The sequence below is a fragment of the Dromaius novaehollandiae genome, chromosome 2 (genome assembly GCF_036370855.1).
Source record: "Dromaius novaehollandiae isolate bDroNov1 chromosome 2, bDroNov1.hap1, whole genome shotgun sequence".
NCBI lineage: Eukaryota > Metazoa > Chordata > Aves > Casuariiformes > Dromaiidae > Dromaius > Dromaius novaehollandiae.
This window is the reverse complement of record NC_088099.1, coordinates 145,044,271-145,071,003: the sequence shown is the minus strand read 5'-3', so window position 1 is coordinate 145,071,003 and position 26,733 is coordinate 145,044,271. Positions and strand designations below refer to the sequence as shown.

General features: G+C 42.6%; 1 protein-coding gene across 1 annotated transcript in view; it reads right to left on the bottom strand.

Annotated features, from left to right (window-relative positions):
• The window catches only part of NIPAL2 (NIPA like domain containing 2), a 55,147-nt gene that overhangs the window by 4,442 nt on the left and 23,972 nt on the right, over positions 1-26,733 (bottom strand). Inside the window, exons 4-10 of the mRNA XM_026099805.2 lie at positions 19,324-19,383; positions 17,234-17,355; positions 10,248-10,344; positions 5,827-5,962; positions 3,252-3,340; positions 1,479-1,542; positions 60-154 (exon numbers count right to left, since the gene is read on the bottom strand). Of these exons, the coding sequence (XP_025955590.1) occupies positions 60-154; positions 1,479-1,542; positions 3,252-3,340; positions 5,827-5,962; positions 10,248-10,344; positions 17,234-17,355; positions 19,324-19,383 (663 nt within the window). The remainder of the gene's footprint in view (positions 1-59; positions 155-1,478; positions 1,543-3,251; positions 3,341-5,826; positions 5,963-10,247; positions 10,345-17,233; positions 17,356-19,323; positions 19,384-26,733) is intronic.

Below are 26,733 nucleotides of genomic sequence, written 5' to 3'. Positions count from 1 at the left end.
CCATTATCTGATATCTCATTTTTAAACAGAGAGGCAGAAAAAAAAAAAACCCTACTTACCAGGAATATGTCCACAGTCAATATAAGGAATTTGTAAATGTTCCTTTTTTCTATTTCTTGTAATTAAAAATACACCAAGGAAAGAAAGGAGACACCTGCAAAAAACAGTGACATAGTATAATTAGGGACAATAATTGCATCTGAGATGAGGATTTCTTTCCATGTTTGTTTTTCAAGGACTTCCAAACCCAAGCTGCTCAGCTTATAAGTAATGAAACTTTTGTTCCTGGCAGCTCTATAAATTCAGCTCAGGCTCCCTGTCAGTCTAGTTTTTGCCTCCTGAAGCTTTACTATCAGTAGCAAGGGCTCTGCAAACAAAATTACACTTTCCATGACATAGGAACCAAATGCCTGTGAGCGTGAGACCACAACATTTGAATCCTTGAGCACATCTTCACAGAGCGTCTAAACTAGCATTTTAGCATTTCCAATTTCATTAGCAACTCAGTCTCGTTACAGACAGTCAACATCTCTTTTGTTTTTCTCATCCGACTGTGTGTCTCAGGGGCAAGCTGTAAGCCAGGAGCAATGAGAAACTGCTATGCTTGGATAAATCTGTCCGCTCTATGTTGAACACACAGTCCCAACTTCCTGCCTGCCAAATACATGGATTGAATTTGCTCATCTCCATTTTCTGTTGCTTTTATAGCAGTCAAACAACATAGTAGTTCTGTGCATCTACTCCAGTCTGACTGCAGGAGAAGATGTCTGTAGTTGTCAGTCCCCTTTATTTGACAACAGTGGGAAGAGACATGACCAGGAGTTTGGGGGAGATGCATTTAACTATCACATGCCCATTATCAAATACCTTCACCTGTCCCCTGAATTGTCACTATGCTGGTGGCCAGCAGATTTCTGCTCTCGCTTAGCACTTTGGCTGTGCTTCTTCAAACCTTTACTGTTAGCAGCTTCTTAGCATGCTCTGCACTTTCAGCAGGCGTGCCCTGTCTTCCTGAGCACAAGGAGACAGCGGAGAGGTACTGCCTTGCAGGCAAGCAACTCATGTATTTGCCCACAGCTAATAGCAGCAGAGAACAGCCGGACACGCAAGTGGAAGGTAACATGGAAGGACATTTCTCGCAGGCGTAAAAGTCTCCTCTATAACATGATCTTTGGAGCAGAGCAGTGATCTGTCCTTCCTGCAGGAGGAACACATGCTGCTAGTTTTTCATTCCATCATGGGATTAGTAGTTCATAAGTGTCTCACATTTTTACATATTTGGATTCAAAAACAGGCCTCCAAACCCCCATAGCACTTATATTAATCTTTCCTTTAAAGTTTTTTATCCTACTGTAATGGCTATTCCATAATACTTTAATAACAAGACAGGTTTCTTCTTACTGAGAAAAGAAGGCACTCCACAAAGCAATGTTGTTTCAATACAAGCTTTAGTGCAGATTTTCAGCCGATACACTTACCCGAACAGAAACATGAACACACTCAGCAAAGCTGCACTTTGGAATTCCTGATAAAATATGACCCCTGGAATGTGACAGAAACAAGAATTGCAGATCTTGACTGGATTCCAAGTGATATGAATTACAGCTGGGAGGGTCAGGAGCAGTGTCATGCTCAAATGGAGCAAAAAAAACCCAAATATGGTATTAATACACGTTATGGGGGGGTTCACATTATATATCCATATTCTATTATGTAGGCTTTCTCAGGATACCATATGGGACTGGAGAAGATTTAGTTTATCAGGTTGGAGTGCCTGCTGTTATTAACTGCACAGATGCAGGTATTTTTTGCATTGTCAGCAACACAGTTTTTATGCAGGTCAGACTGAAGGTCTTACTCACAAGCAGAGTCATACCAGTATAGCTAACAGGTTCTTCATGGATTTAGTTAAGACACTCCAACAGGCCATCTTAACTCCAATTAAGAACATGTTTTAGATAACTAGAAGTGTGCCTTTATATTTATACCAAGTTAAGGGCTCCGGCAGCCAGGTTTGCCAAATCTTTTTGAGTGGAGGGATCACTGACTCTTTCTGGTCACCCCTTCTCTAGGAATTAGCACTTCTGCAGTGGCGGTGACAGAACCAGATGTGTATCTGGATCTCAGCTGCCCCAATTCGCAGCCAAATGTGTGAGCTTTAAACCACTGAGGAGCATAGTTTTGCTTAGAAACATCAGAGTGTGAACTGGAGCAGCTGAAGCGTGAATATATCTTCAAAGGCAGCAGCTTGGGATGGGGGAATCACTAAAGAAGGTACCTTCCATAAGTACCCCAGCAAGATTCAGCAGAGCTCGTTCTTCCGAGCCCTACGCTGGTTTAACTAACCTGGTGCAAATGCATGTGTATTCAGTCTCAAAGCTATTAAGCTGTTCCTGAATAGGTACTTGATCTTTCTAGGAGGCACAAGGCCAAATTCTCCATATGGTCACAAGAATGCAACCCCCTCTTGGCCAAAGTCCCCTCTCAGTCACAAAGTGTAGGTCTCCTCTAACACAGGTGCTGAGGCAATCTGTGCATGAAGCTAACTCCCCTTCTCATTAACGGCAGCTCTGCATGAGAAACTCCTGCATAGCAATGACAGGAAAGGCCCCAGTGTGTGTTAAAATGAGTCATAAATGTTATAACAACAGGATCATTTTGGCTCGTTGCTGATACAGCATCTTAGTCCTCCTCCCTGCTCATGTTCTTACACTGTGCACCATTTCCAAGATTTGCAGTCGCTCTTTAACAACACTGAGTTCAAAGTTCTCACCCAGAATAAAATGTTAAATGCTTAAAAGGTCTTCAGAGTCATTTTATTTCCTTCACTTAACCTAGAATTCTGCCTTCTGAAACTGAATATACACTAACTACTATGAAACACAGCTGGTTGTCATTTGAGTAGTTTGCCAGGCTGTTAAAATTACTCTACCAGTTCGGATATGGAGAGGCTGGTGTGCACATGGTAAATGCATTTACTGGATGTCAAGATGAGGCTAGGACAAATGCAGGTATTTCCAGTAAGCCAGCAAGGCACAGTAAATTGTACATATCAAAAGCTAGAATTTGATTATTTTTATTTTGTTTCAAAGGTTATGAACTTACTCATTTTTCAGAACTTAAACACCTGTCAAATAAGAAAAAGTTCTTCTGGTGGAGACAAACATGACCGGTTTGTGTTCCTGTCAAAGGTGATAATTCAAGCTTGATCCTTAGAAAATCATTCTGGAGACAGAAGGCCAGAAACACACCTGAAATGATGGCACTGGTTGTGGAGAACACAAAATTAACAGGCACAACTGCTGTCGCTTCATACAGCTCCATTGCTTGCTTCAAGAACCTGGAAGACAAGAGTTATTGCACCTCGTAGCTACAGGAAGTTCTTCCCTCTTCAAGAAAGTCTATGCAATTTAATGTAAGTTTAATAATAAGTCTGGCTGTTTTTCACCACAATACCAAACAGCCCTGGACAAATGGGTAACCGTATTGAATTTGCCTGCTGGTTTTGACTCTGCAGAGTACAAGCAGCACAAAGCCAGAGGTTGGAGGGGATTCCTCTGGCCATGGACTGTCGTTTGGAAGTCCCTACTGCAGCCCTGCTGGAAAAACCTTGTCTGCCACAGACAAGGGAGGAATGCTAGGGTGTCACTGCCTATGGTAGGCATCAGTTCTTGGAAACTGTGCTGGCTGCAAGCAGTCAGGGACAAGTTGCTCTAATTTAAACAGGTCATGTAAGGGTATATTTCCAGCATGGTTAGGCACATGAGTCCTTGCAGGAATAGTTCCACTTTGCTGAAGTCCACATTGTTGCCTCTTTGCTGCTGCTGCTCAAGCCAACTCTGTTAAAATACGCATTTGTATGTTTATCCATGCAATCACACCCCAGCTTACGCAGGGCATGCTCTGTCTTGCCAGGTAAGTCCAGGAAGGTGGCTCCAAGCCTGTGCTCCTTGGGCTGGAAGCTCTGTGTTGTGCTTCCCAGAAAGGCAACACAAAACCTCACCAAAATCATCAGCAAGATGCAGGACCACATGAGCATACACTGCACATGAACCCGCAGGGCCAAGATGTTGGTGAGCAGGTCATGGAGCAGCCCTCATGGTCTGCATCAACTGATGAAAAAAGCAAATGAACCCACTTGTAAGGAGAACAGGGCTATCAACCTCTGCCCATAAGGTGATGAATCATGAGCGTGAACCCTGGGATGCCTGAGCAGATACTGTGTGAAACTAACAATGCATTTCAAACAGAAAGGGAAAGATCAAGAGACTGCGGAGTGTATTCAAAACCTATAAAAAGAACCATGTTTAAATGTATCACTGGTACGATATATGTGAACAGTAAAAATCCAAGCTTGGATCTGTTTTAGCCATTAAAGTAATTGCATGGTTATTTTAGCAACTGTTGAACAGTCTCCATGGTGCTTTAAAAATAAAGAAATCCTACATATCCACAGGATAGTCAGGATTTTGAAGTCATTGAAAACACCTCATTATATTCTCCCATTTGCAACAAACTTGGTCACAGGGACTAAAACAGTGATACCAAGGCCCAGAATTGAATTCAGGAGGAAGTTGCAGCATGGGCTGTTCTGAGCTAACACATGACAGTTAAATAAAACAAGAGAGAAAACAAAATAAAATGAAAAATCTAGGCTGAAAGCACTGTCTCCTATAGAAAATGTGCCCAAAGGAGAAAAGAGGAAGAGACACTGTGCCCAGGGAACGAAACGGGCACATTTCATTTCTGTTCTAATTCTGACCCAGCGAAAGAAAGAAAGAAAGAAAGAAAGAAAGAAAGAAAGAAAGAAAGAAAGAAAGAAAGAAAAAGAAAGAAAAGAAAACCTGGCAAGAAGGAGAGGTTAATTTGGGAGCTTCCTATTTACTAAACTTTTATTTCCTATTTTAAATGGCCTGAGCTGTTCTTCCAGCAAAGACAAGCTGGATGTAAATCACTCTCTAATCTCTTGCAGGGGAGTTCCTGAGTCAGCCATGGAGAGTCACTGCATAATAACACACGGACTTCCTGAGTCCACATGGGAATTATATGTTCTGCCACGAGAAAGCTGGGTTGGCTCTTCTACCGGAAAATAATCATGCAAGTAAACACTCAGACTCACACTGGAGCAGTCTAGATGAGATTACTGAATGATGCTATCAGCACCTGAAGCAGAGGGACCGGCATGAAGGGAACGGACTCTCCGTTCAGCTGCAAGCAATATTTTACCATGCTGCCACCCGCAGCAATCTGCAAAGGCAGCATGAAACAATCACTTAGCAGGCTGGAGGCCAGCAGGGAAAACCCCCATGTCCCCTGCTCACCAGAAGTTAACTGTTCCTGAAGTGGCACAGACATACAGGGTAACAAAGCTCAACAGGCAGATTTAAAAGAAGTGGGGAGAAAGTAGGGGTAAACTCTCTTCTTCAGTTTGATGAGTGATGTAAGCCAGGAAAAAGAGGTGTGTAGTGAGAGTATATGTGGCCATTTGATTATTCAGCAATGAAAGTTTTTAAAAATAGCAGCAGAAAGCATCAGGAACATTACTTTCCTTTAATACATTCAAAACCTGTGGCAAAACTAAAACTGAATTTGGAAAAACTGTATATGAGTTGATAATGAAAGGAGGTAGTACTTTGTGTAATTAATCAATTACAAACTGAGAAATAAAGCCTAAACAAATGATATAATCAATTGCAGGCAATTCAAGGCTCTGCCAGGAATTTGTTGCATTTAACTGTAATTTGTATCTAGAGTCAATAACAATACTGAACAAAACTGACAGATAAATGGGTACGAAGGTTAGCAGATTAGCAGAAACTCACTTACTTGACTTGGAAAGCACAAGTGGCTGCCATTAAGACGCACATGATATAGAAAACAGGATAAGTAAGCTGCATTTTACCCTTCATAGAGTGTGTTATCATGCCAGCCACAGCCTTTACGGCAATGACAGTCAACGATGCTGAAAGAAAAAGAGAGAGATTACCAGGGCAGCATCCGTGGCAAGTGCCTCAGAGCATCAGCGAGGGAGGACAACGTGCCAGGTCGCATCCAAAGGGCTCCCTCATCTGAAGAGAGACTGAAATAGAGTTTCGATGCCTAAATCAAAACACATGGATTTGTAAACCCTTGCTAAGCTACTGCCTAAGCTCAGGGTGACATTAACTCCATGCGTGCTTTATTGTTTTGCTTTGAAGTTCTTGGGGCATTGAGGTCTGCAACCCTGCATCTACCCAGGATTTCCCCATTTTCACTAGAGTAGGTCAGGTTGGAGTCTATTTTGTATGTAGGCCTCATAAAATCCTGCAAGGTAGGACTCTGTGCATGTGTGTGTAGGAGAGAGAGAGAAGTTGAACTTAGGCTGAGGAAAGAGCTGAATCCATTTCCCACTTCTGGGCATATGCCCTAGACACTGAACTATCAGACCGAAGGGGAACCACAGCCTCCATGTCTTCCAGACATACTTCATTTAGCCCCAGCTGCTAATTTGGAGCCCATGCGTCTGAGCCATCTCATTATCTGTTCAAAGCCACTGGACATCTCCTTAGCAGCCTGCATGTGATACTGGCAGCCTAAAGGTTTAAAATAACTCCTCTCCCTCGGGACTTCTTTGCTGCGTAAGGAGCTGGTGAAAGCCCGACAGAGCTGACCCTTCGGGTCCCAGCACAAGGCACTGAGCTCCCCCCATGAGCTATAAACAGAGTCAAGACAACTAACACAGGGGTCTGCATTTCTTTCCAGGGGCCAGGCTCTTCAAACCATGACTGGATTTAGCTCACGAACAGAATATTTAAGTAGTGAATTTTCAATCCATTTAGCTACTGTCATTCTGTCACTACAAAATGAATCTTGTTTAAAGGAGAACAGGCAAAGATTTTTGTATATGTCTCCAGTCCAGAGAAGTCTTGCAACACACATCATTTAGAAAAGAGGCTGACAGTTCAACTAGATTTCCTTTTGGAGTGTCGTCTTCGTTTGTTGAATCTACACTAAGTAGGCTGTGATTACTCAAGTAAAATGTAACAAATTCAAAACAAAGTAAGAAGAAGAAGAAGAGTCAGAGTGTGGAGATGACCTTAAAAGAAAGGTAATTAATCACCAGGAACACAGTCCCTCCGCTGGGATCCACCTTCTTCCAGAGCTTAGGAGTGTTCGATTTCAGTTTTCTGATTCATCCTAGTATAGATGCAAAATTCAGATTGGCAAGGAGATCTGCACTTTCCAAAGAGGAATGGGAGAAAGGTGGGGGAAGAAGGAAGGATTCAGGTCTGGGGATTTGATTCCAAGCATTTTTCTTGTAGCTATTCCAGAAGTTCAGAGGGAGTTTAAGAACTGCATGCATCTTATGATGATCCTGTTTACAATCATGAAATACTGCTTTAATGACAACCAATGCTCATTGTCAGCATTTTGCTTCTTGCAACATAATTGAAATAGGTGGAGTTGTTTAACAAAGTAGTACTCAAAGTGAGCAGAGTATGCCAAATTCCAGACTGTAGTGATGCTAATGATATGAGAAAAGCCAAAAAATACCCCCAACTCCAACAAGCAGCCTACATAATGATTGAGAGTTGCACTGTAAGATGGTGGAGTTACTATCTTAAAATAATATTTATAGGTAAAAACTGGTATTTTGAATTGTCCAGCTAAGAGCAAGGATTTCAGAAGAATTGCTTCTGATGAAAGGGCAGCTTCTATTCCCTACAATTTTAACAAATCAGAAAAGAAAGCAGAAGTGTTTTTTTTTTTCAAAAAGCGAAATGTTCTTTTAGTTAAAGTAGCACTGGAATAGGTTTCGAAACCTAGGAAATGGTTTTGCTATTGCTGATAAAATGACCTCCCCCAAGCTCATGTGACAAATGATGTCACTGTCCAGCTGTTAGAGCAGGAAACTCAGAAATCCCACTTTAATCTGAAATTTTTTTCCCTGAATTTATGATAGCTCCCAGTATATACATGAGGTAGGATAATTCTCACCAAATCAACTTGCAGGTTTGTGCTAAGCAAGATGTATGCAGATTTTACAATCACTTCTGTGTTATCTTCATAGTGAAAGTTGGTCTCATTGTATCCAATGAAACAAAAAGGTTGCATCCTCTTTAGAAAAGCTTTTCTACATTTCATTTACATTTGTATGAACCCTCTTCCAGGAACTTATCAGTGCAGATATTAGAAAAGGCAGAAATTCCCCTCCACTAGCTGTCACAGAGAATTTTATGCACAGAGCCTCCAAACCTTGGCTGCCGGACCTGCAGCCAGGGCCCTCCGAGGACTGTTAATGTGTCAGACAGTGGAGAGCAAAGCTGCTGGGCCTTCTCTCAGCCCTAGTGAACCTGCAAAACTCCTCAAGACTTTGCTCAGCAGAAGGGTCAGAGACCAAGTAGAGGACTAACAGTAGTTTTGTGGGGGGCTGCCAGGCACCAGGATGGCTGTGGGAACTGGAGCCAGCCACATTTCTGGATTTCCTGCTTGAGGGAAATGTCAGTATTTCAAAAGTTCCCATGAAGCAGAATATGTTTGTTTGTGTCTTTTTTAACAGAGCAGAAATAATGACACATTATTTCTGAAGCTGCAAATGCTCACCAAAACCCCAGTAGCCACTAAATGAAATTGTGACTTTTTGGCTGATTTCAACCTGGCCATCAAATACAGTTAGTTTCTGCTGGGGAATCCAAGGCTTTGGAGCACTCCACACGTCCCTTGCCCCTGGAGGTGTCCAGGCTCCCAGGCTCCACAGCAAAACTCGCAGCCCAGCCTGCACAGCCGGACAGCTGAGCTCCCTCAGACTGTGGGTCTGCCGCAGACTGGGGCAGCCCTCGTAGTGAGTCTGCCCAAACTGCAGCAGTCAGGAGCAGAAACCCATCCCGGCATCTCTAGGCTTCCTGCTATGCAGCAAGGAGTCTGGAACTGCTCAGGAGCGCTCAGCTTTTCCTGCCCCTGGTGGCAGAGCCAGAAACTGGGACCAGTTCAAGTGAGCTCTCCCAAAGCTCCCAGGCTCCACGTGAGGGTCTGAGACCTGCTCAGACTCCCACATCCTACACTCTCCTGCAAACCAAGAGCAGTCAAACACTTAGACCCAAGACTCTGGGGGCTCTTAAATATCTGTCTCATGTGGAGAGTCTGGAAATACCTCAAGGCTAGCATAGAGCTACAGATCCTAATGTTCCTGACACCGGGGAATTTAAGTGGATGGACTGTCCCAAAATGGTAGGTATGAAAGTCCAAGCTTATCAGCTGGGTAAGAAACCAGGCAAGGATCTGGCAGAATCCAACTAACAAATCTACGAGAGTTTTTCACATTCAATTAAATCCAAATTGTGTAACTGGCAAACTCTACTGAAACTCTGTTTCATCAAAACATTTCTGACCAGCTCCATCATAAACATGTTTTAAAAATCTTTGCAAGCTGATACATGTACCCACTGGCCTCAATGGAAATTGGATTGATTTCAGCGGTACAGTTTCAGCCCCTTTCACCTCAACCAGAGAAATATGGTGTCCCATGAGGGTTTATGTGGAGAACAGAGAGGGCAAAGATGGGAGAAGATGTGGAATGGTAACAAATTCTCAACATATACCTGCAAGCAGTAGAACTTTGCAGATAACCTCCTGCCTTTTTTCAAAATTGGTTCAAATCTGACTTTATTAGAAGTTGACTCAGAAAATGATCTTCCTTGTTTCTCTGGATATTGAATTTTTTTGACAGCAACATTAATCAGAACACAAACTACAGTGGCCCACTGAATTCTCGTTATGCTTCTGAAAAGGTGGTGAAACACAAGAAGTTGCATATGCAGACAGGCATAGGTAATTCAAAATAAAGTTTCCAGGCAGTCACACTGTAGCACTGCATATACTTACAGAGTTCTGACAAAGTCTTCAGTTGCTCTGTTTTAAAGTATTGATTTTCACAGCTAGCCTGCTCTCCAAACTATGTATCAAACAGACTCAATAATCTTCAATCCCAGGACATAAACATAAAGTGTTATTTTAAAAGGCTTCAACAGCATATTCATTTAAGCAAATCTGTAAAAGGAAACAGTCCTAGCAATAAGCATAGAAACTATGTTTAATAATTAGCTTTTCTCTTCAGAAAGGGGCCACAGTAAAATCATGTAAATGCTTTAAGGATTCTCCTTCAGCACACAACTTTGAAATGGCCCTGATCTGAAGTAGCAGGGGAGACTGAGTGACAAGGAATTATCAAGCAACAGACAGCAACATTAAAGTGAATAATATGTTCTTACCCAGTAGTGCTACCATCATTAACAAAACTACGATGTGCTTCACAGCCTTTCTTTTGTAAAAATAGAGGAGAATGCAGAATATGATTATTTCTAAGATCTGGAAGTAAAAAGAAAGAACGTTAAAGCTGTTAAATTACGTAATAAATGCTTCATTCAAAGTCTTTGAGATGTCACATTCATCTACTCTGCTCTAATATTTCAAAGGAGAATTAGTCTGTTAAGCATCTTTGACTAAAAAGCAAGCTTATCACCAGTCAACTGAGTTATTAAACAATTGTTCTCATGTACCTTTTGTATTGTAGAGAAAGTTAACTTTAAGCATTTATCCCTTCTTTACTTTTCCTTTTTGCTCACTTATTTTCTCATTGGTTGCATTATGAAGACTTTTTTAATGTGACAGCAAAGTTACCCATGTTTGCTAGAAATAATTCTTATAGAAACTCCGTGTTTATAATCCCTACAGAGTGAAGCGCTTACCTGGAGGTATGGCCTTCTCTCCTTCTAGCGATGGTTTTCCTAGTGTCCACCCCTGTGACATGCAAGCTCACTTTTTGCCACCCTCTTTGCCCTTCTCCCTGGCCCTAACCAAAACAATCTTTAACACTGTCTTTTTGTTCAAACCTGCTGCCACACATAGTGCAGGGGAAAGCATTTATTTCATGTGGTGGTTCTCAAATCACGGGCTACTTGTCAGAAGAGTACCTGGAAAAGCTCAGCGACATGCTAGCAGACCATGCTGCAGGACATCTGCAGTTGCTGAAGCAGCTTTACTTACACGGTACACAGTCCAAATTTGCTTCCTCAATAACATCTGACAGCTCAATGACTGACAGTTAAATTTAGTGAATTGCTATTAATATGTCTCCTTGCAGATTCCCTTAGCAACTCTTGCTCTTTGCCAGTGCGGTGCCATTTCAGCAGCAGCGGTTCGGCAGAAGCTCCCTGCTGTTACTGGCAATGGAAGTCATCACTAGACCTTGCTCTGGGCAGAAAAGCAGGCAACTGAGATGGCACTGGGAAGTGACAGAGTCTGCCAGGCTGGTAGACAGCAGCCCATCTCCAAACAAATATTCACTCTACTCTCATTTTACCGAAAGAGGTGACTGAGAGGGAAGAAGACAGGTCTCCAGCCTGCCTTCTACCAGGGTCCTGCTGTGGCCTTCAAAGCCCTCCTGATGAAGACCGGGACAAGGAGAGTACTTGGGCAATGTGGTTTTAGCTCTACGGCTGTGGCTCTGCGACTGTGGCTCTATGGCTACTTTCCACGCTCACCCCTGCGCCTGTGGCCGAGGTAACTTTTGCCAGTGATGCCTGGGAGGTGGGAAGCCCAGGCAGCAAGGGCACGCCACAGTGACACTGCTCCAGCTGCACTCAGCGCAGGGAGAGGCTGAGGACAACCTATCTGCGCATGACAGCAACACCATGGCCACCTCCTTCCACTGCGTATGACTCTGGAGGTTGGCCTGTACATGTGATGACTTCTGTGTGTCCCCCCAGGTCTGATCCTGCAAGTGTCACATACAACCATGGAAAGCTCGGGTATTCGGAATGGGGACCCAATCGTGGCCGGAGGCACAAGGGCAGGGAGGCAGGTGACCGACCTCCTGCAAAAACCTGCTGGGCTTCTGCCCTCACCCTCCCTCCCACCTCTACTGGTACCTGCTACCCAGCTCTGGGCCCCTACATCCTCAGCATCTTGAAAGCACAAATATTCTCCCTACTACCCTCCTACTGCATAAAGCAGTAGCTCAAATCCCCCTTATACCTGCAGAAAACAAGCGTCAGAGACAAAGAAGCTTCTGCGAAGCTGAGGAGGCTGGTGGAAATGGGGATGGTGGGGATTTCTGCGCTGAAAGATGCTCAGGAGCCCAGTAGCTTTAAAGGCTGCATGAAGAAAGAGTAGTTTGTGTGTGCATGTCAGGATATAATCAAATGGGGAAAATAAAGACGACAGTAAAGGAGATTGTCCTCATTACTGAATCTGGTTATTCTCATTTTTTTACTAAAGAAACAAGTCCTAGAAAAACCTTATTTCTCTCTCCTTGGTTCCATCACCATGTTACTATTTTATGTTTTTTAATGCCAGCCTGCTCTTAGCCCAACAATAGCCATAAGGCAGCACTGGAATCAAGAAGATCTGTGTGTTGCACAGATAAAATTTCAAAAGAAACAATTGACCAGTTAGCAGCAGTGGTTATATAATGTAACATAGCCAATTTCTCATTTTGGAGAAAGAGCACACCAGGAAAGCAGTCATCTGCTACAGTCAGCTACTAAATTTCTCTACCATACTAATGATCCCCCAATTTAGTAGTGTTCAGAAATATTAGCAGAACATAATTATGCTTCTTTGCTTGCAACGACAATCAAAAGGCAACTGCATCTCAGAACATTATTGATAACACAAATTTGGCTTTTATACCGCATTTCTTAAAAAAATCCCAAAGAAACCAATGATCACAAGATTTAAAAAAAGCATACTATTTTCTGCAAACATGCCATATATAAAAAACATTTTGCTATTAATTAAAAAAATGCATTTCTGGGCTAATAATCTTTGCAATCTATTATGGAGTGCTGGTCTCATCTTCCTTCGTAATGACTTCCCTTCCCACCGTGCTTGCACCCAGAGGCGAAAGCTGGGACACCATACAATAGAAAAGAAGCTTTTACTCCAGTCTTGCACAAAGTAACTTCACCAGTTTCCTCAGGTTTATTCAACAGTGTAACAGTGGGTATGGCTAAATTAGGAAACAAGGTAGGAATCATGTTAGGAGCTGCAGACATGTGATGCCATCCTGGCCTTCCCATGGAAAACTAGGACAATGTCCTGGGGGAACTCAAGGAGAGAAGTAAAGGCAGCAGCTTTGCGGTTCATACCACTGGCAAACACATCTTAGGACTAGAGGGGAATATCATCCCATCAGGCTGCAGCTACAACAGACTTCAAATTGCTTCAGTTGCTATTTTGACAGTGAACAATTGTTGACAGAATGGAAGAAAACTGTGCTAAATAAATATGCCCCATATGGAAAGGTGCCTAGGCTAAGAAAGAAATTCCAGAGGTTTCACAGGTATCCTCTTCCTTGACACGCCAGTTCAGGACGGGCGTATAGGATGCTGTGACAGGGACAGGGCCATAGCACTGGGTGACAGAGCACTGTGGGACCTGCTCCCCCGCCATGTGGCCCGAGCACCCGTTACCTCTCCCAGACCCACTGAGCAGTTGTCACAGAGCAGGACAGAGACTGCATCCTGTGTGCATAAACCTGTGAGACAGCCCTACTGCAGGCAGCAGCGGTACTTCAGGTGTCGACTGTTTTACATCACCTGAACATTCTTAACAGATCCCGTCACAGCACATAAAGGGAATCACCATCATCTACCCGGTCACTTAGATTTCAAACTAGACAAGAACAATCTTCCACAAAACAGGCCCAAGGACAACCGTTCATCCAGGGCACTGCTGGATCTGCCGAAATGATATCTCACTCCACCTCCAGCATGCTGCATGCTCCAGCATGTCACCATGACCTCCAAGAGCAGAAGGGAGCGCCCAGCACCACCAACCTCGACTTATGCATGTTGCTGCTACTGGCTCCGTGCATCAGCCCTCCATCAGTCTTCACCCTGTCATCAGTTCTTCTCTTGCTAAAGAGCTACCGCAGAGCTCCACTGTGGTCTCTCTCTGCTTAAAAGTAAACCAACCTACCAAGAAAACCTGCTTCTGAAAGTAAACAGTCAAGCAAAACTGTCAAAGGAACAGAAAGGAGTCCCTGACAACAGGCTCTGGAAGAGGCAGGCAAGTCTGCATGCTTGGCTGGGGCCGCCTCTTGGGGAAACCTGTAAGAGCAGTGGTGGTGTGTGGCCAGGGACAGGAGGCCCTGAGGACGCACTGCAGAGAAAGCTGATGTTTGTTTTTGATGTCTGCCATTTAACTTTACTCAGCTCTGCCAAGTCTCGCACACTGAGCATGAAATTCAAACAATTAGCACTCACCTCATGCTCCCCAGGAGCCAAGCTATTCTTCCTGTATTTGTGGTGCCACAGTTCTCTGCCACTCAGTGACCCACCAGCAGGTCACCTTCAGCCACCAGGCAAGGGAGAGGCCATGGCACTGAGCCACACTGAAAGCAGAGTGCGTGGCTCTAACAGATGCCCATGTAGAAAGGCATCCTGGGGTGCCCCAGCTGTTGCCCACACTTGTGTCCCGAGCACTACCCAAAATGGTGCTCTCTCATAGCTGATAGCTGTGGCAGTGTTAAATACAAACTCCAGGAATGAGAAGTGTTTAGATTAGCTCAGCTTCATGTATTCTGTTTAGAAGAATTGAAAGAACTCAACATGCTTACAATCATTTTTGCTATAACAACTAACCTGTACTGAAGTTTCTTCAAGCCCACATCTCATCAAGATTTTTATATTCATGAGGTTTTCCATGTTTCTAAGCATTACTAGAAGGCACCAAATCAAAATACCACAGTCTCCCTCAACTGTTTTTCTAGGACATAACAGCAACATAGGGACCAGTGAACCAGCAGCATTCTTCTAGGTCTTCCAGGCACTTTGAAGGAAAAGCAAAAATTCTTTGCACCTGATTTTACAGAGATTAAATATTAACAACCCAATGCTCTTCTGTTTAGGGAAACCTAAGAGCTTCGTCTATAATTGAGGTCCTCTGTAGTGACTAAAAATGCACATAAGCAAAAGAGAAAAAAACAAGATAGTCATTCTTGCTCAGACATGATTATGTTACTGCAAAGGCTCAGGAAGTGACTCAAAGTTGCCTCACGGGGGAACTTCAGGCTATTTTTTGCAGACCTCCCCTGATGCCAGTGAAGTGCCTCATGGGCATGGTTTATCATCCACACAGAACACTTTGTACGGTTGGGGCTTTATATTTCTCAGCAGGCCTCACATCAGGGCTACTTTTAGAAATTTGGACTGCATTATACTGCTGCACTGTCTCCTCTCTCTATATATTTATATTGGAAAATCTGCAGCTTTTGCTGTGCTTTTTATATCTCAGCAGCGAACCTGTGCTAGGCATTTTACAAACAAATATGAAGAGCTAGTTCCCTGCCCAAAGAGAATGTTTACAGCAGGGTTTGTCTTAATTTCCAGCAGCATGCCAGGCTAATCAGGCTGTTATCTGAGTCTTTTGTGGAACCTTTCCCTTTCCCTTCTTCTTTGGACATGAAGCTCAAAATAAATGAATCCAAGGAGCAGAAGGAACAAATCAAGCAGTGTGTTGAATGATGATAGAGTCAAATAGACTTCCTGCATAGCTGCTCTGTCCTTCCCTGTAGCCCAATGCTGTACATGCAGGGTTGGATGCTGGCTGAGGCTGGGGATAGTGAGAAGAGGAGAAAGTCTAGGGGTTATCTACCACCTCCTTATAGTCTTTCCTAGGAAGAATAAAGCAGTTTTCCTAGCTGTTCAACTGTTCTTGCGACCTTTTCCAAAAACAAAGTCAAAGATGTCCTCAGGTGGGGAAAAGCCATTTTCCAGCAGCCTGTTGATTTCGAGAAAATGTGGACTTCTGGGCACCATCTGAAACTCCAACACCATCTGGCACAGAAATTTCTGATATCACTAGGATTGGATGAAGAACTTCCTCCCTCCACCATCTCGACACAAAAGGTGACACAGTGATTTAAAAACACTATTTAAAATGCCAGGTTTTTTGTATTATCTACAGGTGGAACAGCATGGTAGAAAGGGATATTCACTAAGAGAGAGAAGGTCCTCCAGCACCAACTTAGTCTCCTGTCCTGAACCACGTCCTAAAGGAGTCCTTCTCCCTCTGCTCATTACAGAGATTTGCTGAAGCTCTTGCTGAGGCTGAAGTTAACCCTTGTGAGTACCCCAGCTCCCCAACCCCCTCCCAGGCAAAAACCCTAGAAAGACCTTCAGAAGCCTCTCTATTGCCTGACTGAAAGTGCATGTTATGACGTATGGAGCATGATCATTAATTTATTCCACTGAGCTGTATCTTTCAGGAGATTTGAAAATGCACAAAAGACTGAGCACAAGAATCAACATTTTTTAGTGTTAACTTGTACTTTCTGCTTAACCAGTAGCATCACTAATAGTAAAGGTGTATTTAATAACTTCAGGCTTGCTCAAAGATTAAGATCTTTAAACTGTCTACTCTGGAAGTAGCTTTCTAACTGAACTTGCTACAGAGAAAATCCTGGGCACTAATAATGTAGCTGAAATGAGGCACTTTATTGGGAAAAAGTGACATCTCTGAAGGCTCACGTACTGCATCTTCTATATTCAGCTGAAGGAACAAATTTTCAGCATTCTAGAGGGAGAGAGAAATTCCTCCCACTCACTCTGGTCTTGATCATGATGCTAATTAGATGCATCAAAGAAGAAGGATGGGGTTTGAAGTTTGTATACAGATACTTTAATCAAAGTGGTATTTTTGCATTTGAATTGAAACTCAGGCTCAGTTTAACAGTGGGTGGCAGTGAAGCAGGCAGTCTCTCCACGTCTCTGCTCCATACAAAGCTCCTTTTGGCCAGGCTCAGCAACGTGGGGATAAAACAGTGGTAGGAAGAATAAAGTACGACCAGAAGCCTAATTTTCAAAAGCACAATTCTAACACATTCCAGAAAAGCACTATAATTTAGATGTACATGCAGACAGTGTGGCATGAACACACACATAGCAAGCATAACCAGTGCCAATACTTAGTCTTTCCCTCAAGTCCACTAAAAAATAAAATCTTGTCTTTCTCATCAGTCTTGCACAACTGCAACTTTCCCTTGGCACATAGCTTGAAAGACATCCTTTGGTTCAGCAGATTTTCAGCTTGGGGACTGGGTGACCCGAGGGCTTGCTCTCTCCCGTATGAAAACCACACAGGGAGCAATTTATCTTCTGGAGCAGGTTTCAGGCACTAATTCATAATGTTGCAAAAAGCCCAAGAACCTCAATTACTCTGATTTAAGAAGAACTGTAATCTAGATACTCACCACATATATCACAAAAGGCCAGCTCACTAAGTAATTCTGTACTTTCTTTGCTGTGAGTTCCTGGGGTACATTTGGAGTGAAAGTCACCAACAAGTATGTTCCTGCTACTGCCAGCGTTCCTCCTTTAAAGAAAAGGCACGTTACTTTGGTAATATGCCTAATCATGGCTGTCCTTGCTCTCCAGCTCATTTGGAAATAGCTTATAGCAGAAAATTTTAGTCCATTTGATCAGATCTAGACTTATGAAATTGTTTTCTTACCTAGTATAATTTTTAATAAACACTCAAAAGATTCTGGAAATATGAAAAAAGCTGTCAGTAAAGCCTCATGAATTAGGGCTCCAACTAAGCAACACATTTTCAAATATGCTCAATTCTAATACCAAGTGCATGACAAAGGAGAATCAATGCTCTGTATTTCTCATAGGCACAAAGCAAATCACACAAACTCATCTTAAACTGAAAGGACAAGTTGTCTGTTGAGGCAGACAGCTAGATCATTAAATAGCGCAAATTAATACAGCTCTTCTGAAGTCAGTGTGACCACAGAGATCTATACCAGCTATGGACCTGCCCTGGAAACTTTAAGTGTAACAGATACGTTCCAGTCCAATGCTTATGTGAAGTTGTCATGAAGCCAACATTTTGGCCACTCCCTGTTGTATTTACAGACCTATGAACTATTTTATAAAAGGTTGAATTGCTAGAGACTGTTCAGCCATCAGGTTGCCGGGGCCCCTTTTCAAGGGCAAACTTGCCTTATTGTGCTTTTAATAAAAATCTGGAAGTTCTGCCTTGTGGACAGCCAGCTGACAAACACAGATGTTCATGGAGGCATCTAGATACAAGTGAGCCGATCATGAGCTCATAAGCTGTATTGGATTAAGGAAGATATTAGCTAATCAATTTTTTTTCAAGTAATCTTTAAAAATTCTTGGCAAACCTATATATTGGTATGGAATACAAGGCTTAGGAATACAAAACAAAGCACATCCGGAGGACTTCGTTGGCACTACTATCGCACACAGTTCCTTTGGAAAAGCAAAACTGTTCTATATTTATGTGCTTGCAAAAACATCACCATATTTCCCATCATACAGCTCATTCCTATGGAATGTAGCAACACTGTTAAATCCTTCTTGCAAAGTCTAACTCACAGAAATAAAATAAATCAGTGCTGAACACTACTTAAAGTGAGACACAATGTATAAGGCCATAAGGGAAACATGATCGGGGGTGGGGGGGGAGTGGGCAGATTTTGAATGTAGCAGCTGAGCTGGCAAACTTGGATCCCAAACCTAAATAAATATTATAAAGTATTCCTGGAACAATACTGAACAGATCTCTCCAAAGCATTCATGAGAACAGCTGGAATGTCCTCGTTACAGTGTCGACAATCAAGCCTAGTAATGTTAGGAACCCCACAGCAACAGCAGGTACCCCACAGCAACATCAGGTGCACTGTCCCAGCTGAGAGAGCTTGGTGTAAAGTCCACACCCTGAATTCTGCTCGTCTTTCACATATGTTCAAGCAGGGTAGTTCTGATATGCAGCAGAAATCTTGGATGCAGACAAAAAGCTGACGTGCTTTTACAGAAAAGACCATGTTTCCCAACACAACACTTGACAACATGATTATTTGTTCTTTGAAGTGACAAAATTAGTACTGAAAGGGAAGTTGTCGGTTTTAATTGAGCTTCAATTTTTGTTCACTATCCATGCAGAAAGAAAAAAATCTTCTATTTGAATGAATAATTCAAAGGTCCTATTGTTTTTATTAAAATTGCATTGTACTCATGAAGATAATAAATACATCCTCAGAGGCAAAAATAGACAATGAAAATAAATCTGAGCAATGAGGACACATAAGGAACAAGTTATAGTTATAAGAGAGGAGGATTTAGGTGTGCAATCTTTCATATGCATTGAAGATTCTCCCTCTTTTTGTCACTTCCTCCCAATTTGAAAGTATCTGCCTCAAAACACTTGCTCAGGGAAGTGGGAGTGTGAAGGTGGGGGGGGCTGCGTGAGATTTACAGCTTGCTCAGCATATGGCAGTACACACGCCCATATTAGCAAATGCTTACTTACCCAATATAACAGCAGCCTTCATCGTCTCCTTTAGGAATAAGACAGAAATAAATGCACTACCTAGAACAGAGATATGAAGATGTCTTTTACATTTGATAGAATATCAAGTGCTATAGCAAAAAGCTGACTTGGGCGAAGTATAAATATGTCTCACGGCTGCTGCTGTCATACAAACAGGACAGGAGTCCATCCTGGCAACCAACCAACTCTCAGGTTTTGTAGCAACTTAAATGCACCCGGTAGGTTCTTACCTGGTTGAAGGGATGCAATACCCTGCCTGTCTCCCACACAGACACTGCTTTAACTGGCCTGGTTTAGTCATATGTGAAAATCTTTGGAAACCTGGGCACTGGTCAGCCCTACTGTTCCACTCTCCATTTTTCCGTGAACTGAACTATATGGACTTGCTCAAGGCAAATTGCCTTGCAGAGGAGTAAAATTCTGCTTCATTTAGTATTACAGGCTTAGAAGTAAAGTACCAAATGTACAACCCAGAGGAAGAAAGCCGCTGCAAAAGCGTACTAGTTAGTACGAACTAAGAGACTGGTCATGATGTCTGCAAACAAGCAGGTGGAGGAACTCACATGTGCACCATAGTGGCAGCACTGCCCATGGCTTTCTAGAGTGACTTGTAATGAGGAGGGAGAAAAATGTAAGTGAGTACTAGAAATGACCCCCTATTTCCTGGCTGCCAGCTCTTTCACTTGTCCAGCCCTCACATTACCCCTTGTGCCTCCTCCTAGCCCTGCCTCCACTGGAAAGGCAGCAGTGGGTGAGCAGAAGTAGTGATCAAGATGGGACTTCTGGCAAGCAGCTCAATGTGGACATGTGCTGAAGAGGAAAGAAGAGGTTTGGCTTTAAGATGGATGAGACTGTTGGCCAACCAGGAGAGATGCCTCTATTCCAGCATACATTAAAGCATCTACCTCTAAGAAGATGAGAAAGAGGCTGAAATGCTCCTGTGTAAAAGAAATGATGGAAGACCTTTAGGAAAGGTGCATCAGTAATGCTAGATCCATTTGGAAACATCAAAGACCTTCTCTGCCCAGGAGGGACAGTGAAGGTACACATTGAACCTAAATCATGGGATGGAGTTATAAGAGCTCTGTTCCTGCCTACAGCATGAACTTCTTGGTTTATTCTTCAAACAACAATTTAAACTTTCTGTGGCTGTCCTTGCCTAGTATCTCTACTGTTCTGATGGAAAAGATAATTTGTGGTTAGCTAGTAGATGTATCCTAGATAAATCAAAACAGGGTCATATAAGACATAAACAGAGATCTGGAATTCAACATCATGTCTGTGTTATCCAATCAGTAGAAAATCAGACATAGGGTAAATCACAAATTTAAACTATATGAAGAGTAATGGAGATCTATCCAAATGAATAGAAGCAACTGAAAATGCCTCACTGAAAATAAGCTGCTTAAGTGACATGGTTTTCCTTATACAATGTTACAGTGATAATTTTACTGAGGAGAAGTCATTGGTATCCAGGCAACACTGGTACAACCAGAGCTACCTAACTTCAGAAAAGAGAGAGAATAAAAATTGGGAAAGGAGCAGCAGCCACCCTAGTAAGAGCAGGAATGAATTACTGTTCTGTCTCCCTACCATCATAGCTCTCAAATACCATCTCAGACCACCCACCCAGGCAGTCAGCATAATGAGAAAGACCTGTTGCTTAATGAACAGATGCCTCAGTGATTTTTGTTTTTTGAGTCCATGCTCTTGTCATTAATGTTAATAAATACACTAAACTGAAGATGAGAAGAATGCAAGACTTGACCCTGCTAAGTGCTGAGCATCTCCTGGGAAGGATTGGCTGCCTGCTCCTCTGATGGACTGACAGAGAGCTAAGAGACAGTGTCTCCTCCTCTGGTGACACCAGAGGATAACAAATTTTGGTCAATGATCCTTCAACTCACAAGAATAAGGTTTCACACAGGTGTTTCCATTGGCCTCATGTGGGATTCTCACATGCAATGATCCCAGCTTACTACAAGTTTCATATCAGTTATGGTGAATTCCCATCGTACCAAACGTTAGATATCTTCAACAGAGTGCCTGTATCTGAGCTTGTTGTCAGGACTCTCAGTGTGTTCAGTGAACATCTAGTAAATGTAATTTAGGGTTCAATTTTAGTGCTGGCATCCCATTTGAGATGAGATAAGTTGCGCTCCAAATTCAACTGCCCAGTTCTCTGGAGAGGATAAGGCAATCTAAGGTAATCACAACCTCTGAAGATAGCGGTGGGCATGGGGGGGGGGGGGGGGACACGTATGATCTCCAGAATGCATCCCAATAATGAAAATTATCATTCAATCTGTCATCCACTTTAATAATACATTCAAATGGGGCAAGCTCTTTCTCCAGAGATGGCTGGTAATGCACAAGAGATCATGAGCTTAACAGAATATATGTATAATTAATGCTCTTTATGATGTATAATATGTAGAGTAGTCTAAAAATAGAAGCATTTTTAAGAGCACATATTAGGGCCATCTGGGATGGGAGGAATTGGCAGAAACTGAAATAGGAGGGGAAGGGCAACAAGAAAGGGAGGAGAGTGAAACCCAGGAGAGACTTTGAACAGAAAAGGTAACTGTCCTTGTGGATAAGCCACTAAGACTTCACATGCATGGAAGTGAAGAGTAAATCAAGAGCAGTATATCTGAACAAAAGAACAGAGAACAGTTGCACAGAACTGAGAGAGGACATACATGGCAGCCTGGCAAAGACTGGCAATTACCTTCAGGGCTAAATTTTAAGCAAGTTACTGTAGCACAGCCAAGACAGCACCTTGCTATTATACGTTGCCTAAATTTTATCTTTTGCTTGTAACTTCCTGTTTTTAAACTTTGTAAGTTTGATTTTTAAATCATCTTTTATGCTCTCCGATTTGCAGAATCAGACTGAGCCAGGGTAAATCAGAGAAAGCAAGGGCAGATCATCTCCATGTAGAGAGCAGCTCTCTAGAAGCGATGGGCTGGAGGAGGAGGGGGTATAAAGGGAGCCTGGGAGCCCCAGGAGCACAGGCTGGCACTTGCTTGCCTTGCCATCTGCAGTGTCTGGCATTTTCCCCAGCTGGCAAAGAGAAACAGCAGGGAGCAAAGTGCATTCCCAGATCCTAGGAGAGATGCTTCGTAATACTCTTTAGGGCTCCAACCCACAGTCTCAGGTGGTCTAGCTGCTTAAGGCATTAACCCCTCTAGAAAAGGCAGTTTAAGCCAATATGCTAGATGGCAAACGCTTCCCCCCACATTTCTTCTGTGGCATGATGGCCTCCCTGCTTTGAGCCAGGTTTGGATTAGGGGCCTCCTGATGTCCCTTCCAGCCTGAATTATCCTACGATCCAATGAACCCATGGCAGAAGAGTAAGTGGGCAGCCAGTGACCACAGCTAGGCACACCAGATATATGAGTCAGAGCCCTTCCTATGTCCCAGATTCAGCTCCTAAAAGGAGACCTGCCGAAACGCTTGTGCTCAGCTCCCCAGGCCCTCTGTGCCTTCCCCACACCGTTCCTGGCAGCACAGGCGAGGTGTCCCCATCTCCCCACCACCTCACCTCAACAGCAGGGACTTCATACCCTTGCTCTTCGCCCCAAACCAGCTTCCTTCTCACCTGACTGAGGTGGTCTGTGTCTAACTTCCTTCCACCCAGCCCCAGATTTCCCCTTCCCCACACCAGGGTCCTCTCATTCCCCCTCTGTCATGGGAGCTGCATTCACCCTTCTCCTCCACCGTTACTACTGATGTGGAAAATAAATCACAGAACACTCTGTTTAACTCTATGGGTGAATAGACCGAGGAAGGGGGGAAATTGCTGAGCTGAAAGGTATTAATGTGCCTTTGCAGATTTCTTTTGTTTGCCTGTATCTTTTTAGAAAAGCTATAGACAGTTACAGAGATCAAGCTCTGTGCCCAAGTGAGAAATACTCTCTGATTTTTTTTTTAAATTGGTCAACAATAGAATTCAAAAATACAGTAATACAGAAAAAATTGTGCCAAAGTGTAAATTGTCAGGGGCTTGGCAATAAAACAAGTAATTTATAATTGTCTTAAAATCTCATTGGTTTTGAGCCACTGGTCTGGGAATATCAAACATGCTCAACTCTACATCTGAGTTGTTAGCCTGTACGTCACTGAGGCAAGGACAGCATCCGCATTTGTTTGAAAAGACTTGTGGGCTTTCAGACATTCAGAACATTTTTGGCTTTTTAACTAATTATTAAGGTAAAATTTTCAAAAATAGGCACAGACTGAAACCTATTGGTTTTTAATGCCAATAATATTTTTAGTATTTTCAATAGTTTCAATAATTTCAATAATTTTCAAAAGGCATTCCTATTGAAACCCAGCTAGATCAAGAGCAGGACAGAAAATTTTGGGAGACTTTCTGTTAAGTATTGAACATTACAGAACAGAGCCTGGACAAAAGAGGACAGCACAAATTAAAACACATCCTAAAGAAATCCTTTTCATTCATTTCTTATCTTGATTGCACGATGCTCATATCAATATCCACAAACCGAGAAGTAAATAGGTCTATAAAATATCCATATCTGTATGTTCGTTTCTGGAGGCTCATGAAGCTCTTCAATTTGGAAATACAGAATTAGTATTTCAAATGAAAAATATTATGATTTGGTACAACATCAAAATCATGATAACTAAAAACTACTGGGTAGAAAATGCAAAAAGATTAGTTTATTCGGAGCTTAATTGTTTTGTTGAAACAACCTTGTCTTCTCATACTTCAGCATAACACAGGCTGTTTTGTATTCATTAGCTCTCTATTACTGCAGCACATGAATTCCAATTTTAACTGAAAGAAATGGTAGAAAGTGTTCTTTTACTGCGTGATATACAATTAAGTGCTTCACAGGGGAGGGCTGTAATGGTGCTACACATAGCTTTGTCAGATGCTGATTCTCCTAGGAGAGTGATAATGTGCGATTATCTCCATATGTAGGTTTTCTCCAGCACAAACAGAACCAACGGATAGTATAAAATGTGGATTCTACCACTAGGAAACGGAATGGTGAGAACCCAGCTCACAAAACAACTCCTCTGCCTCCTAGACATGAAATTTGCAGTTAGGCTTTTTTCATGTTTGTTTTTCTAAGAAAGAAATAATACAGAACAATAGAAGTTAAAGACAGAAAGTACATATTAAAACACTGATCCTTTTGTCCAAGCCTTAGAAGACTCAGATGACAAACTGTCCATCATTTATTTTTCCTACAGAAAACTATTTCATAAATAAGTGTATGTCATTGTTAAGCTGTTTTCCTGCTCCCCAGGCTATCTATGAATCTCATCTCTTTACTCTCATTTTTACTGTCAGGCACTACACTAAATAATGCCTCTCCAATTTATGTTCATAGCCTTTAGTATAAGCATGTTCTTCCTTTTCCCCTTTTCTAGTCTTAGATTAGCACTTTTAACTATTTTAAATCTATATATTAAATTTTAGCTCCTCATAAATGCACACAGACTGCTTTTGCTGCTTCTATCTTGTCAATAGTTTTCCAATAATGTGACACAAAATTGAAGATTTGCCTCAAACATTCATTCTGTTTAGCCAAACTGATTAGTAGCAAAGTAGCTAAGATCACAACAATTAGGTAAAGGCATTTACAAACACACATTTTGCAGAATACTTTTTTATCCATTTCACTAATGCTCTAGATAAAATATGGAAGAAGGCTTGCTAGTCATGATTTGAAGACTTTTGTTTAGTGCTTGTACCTCTCTCAGTTTATGCAATAAAAAAAAGATCACTTTGAATCAAAGCATTTATGCTGTTTTGCACAATTTAAGGCTCTGCCTCCAATTAATGAAGCAGTTTCACCCAGCTGATTTTGCACTAAACCTGTTGAGGAGTGCTTAAGCAGTACGGATGGCAGCCTTCTGCTGTGGAAGTTCACATCTTAAAAAGTGACCTTAAAGTACGTTTTATGTAGGCACTCAGTCCTCTACCTATCTTCTAAGCGGAGAGATTCAGGGCCATCCTGATATAGAAGCAGTCAGACATGCTGTAATCCTTCCCCAAATGCAAGCTAAAATAGCCAGCCCCTCAGTCAGGAAGGTCTGGAGAGAAGACAGTGGAGGTAGTTCATTGGATCACTGCAGCCCAGATGAGCAGTAAGCTAAGGTCAGATATTGGGGAGTAGCTCTTCCTGGGGAAATACCAGTATTTCCACAGGGGATCTGGAGGCTGGTACGCCAAGATTGGGACCAGAAGAAAAGGCTGAAATCATGAGGTTGCTGGTCAAGACAGAAGTGTTGTTTAGCAGAAGAAAGATGGGATGAAAAAATAAAAACAAAATCCCCAAGGAGGTGAAGGCTATTAGGCACATAGAAAAGGGAGGGAGCTTGGTCTGAGAATGGGGCTGTGCTCACAGCTTCGGGGTAGACTCGAACATCTCCCTGCCGTGCCAAGGGCAATGGGGGTGACCGAGGGGCAGGAAGCACAGACTGCACAGCATGAAGACAGGCAGAGCCACGTGCACACTGCAGGCACTCATAGATAAATCTCAGCTGCCTTTGCGCACTCGTAGCACCATCCCCTCAGTGCAGTCTGCATATACATAATTCACGACTGAGAATCTCCCTGCCTCAAGACCTTGAGGTTAAAACCTCCACTGCCGTATCCTGCCTAAGTCTTAGATGTACCATCTCACCCCCAGAGAGGGGCAGAGACCAGGAGCCTGAGGACAACCAACCCACTGACCTCCCGTGGGTCATTTCTGTGGGTAACGGGGCAGAGGATTCAGGTGGGCGGAGGATGGATGCTGTTAAAACTGGCAGGATCTGGGTGTCCTCCAGGGCCAGCGCTGTATGTCAGAGGAGGATTCAGAAAAAAAATGGGAGAAAATGAAAGAATACCTGCATGCACAGCCAGAGTTAAATAGAGAGCTAGCTCTCTCTAAGACAGCTGGGAGCAAATTCATCATAGCTAATTGACTACTCAAGCCTATTCTTAGTTTATATGATAGATATTAATGGTGCACTAAATACAAAGGAAGATATTGCAGAATTCGGTCAGTTGGTGCATGACCTCTTGATAGCTATTCTGCATACCAAAGATGTAATGTTTCCAGCACGATGAAATACTAGTACTGTGGAAAAGTTGTGGACAAGACATAAAACATTTCTCCCTATCCCTAATTTCAATATCCGATTAAGCAAGTCGCAAAATATGAGAAGAATTGTTCAAAAGAGAGACCATCAAGGTGTGTCTAATCCTGGAAACTGTATTACAAAACCCGCACACTACAGAAAAAAGGAAGGACCCTGAAAACCCAACATCCTTTTGTTGCATCTTCCAGAAAAGTATTAAAAAAAGGCACTTAAAAAATAGTCTGAAGAGAGCTGTCTGGTGAATATTTCTCAGTTCTCATT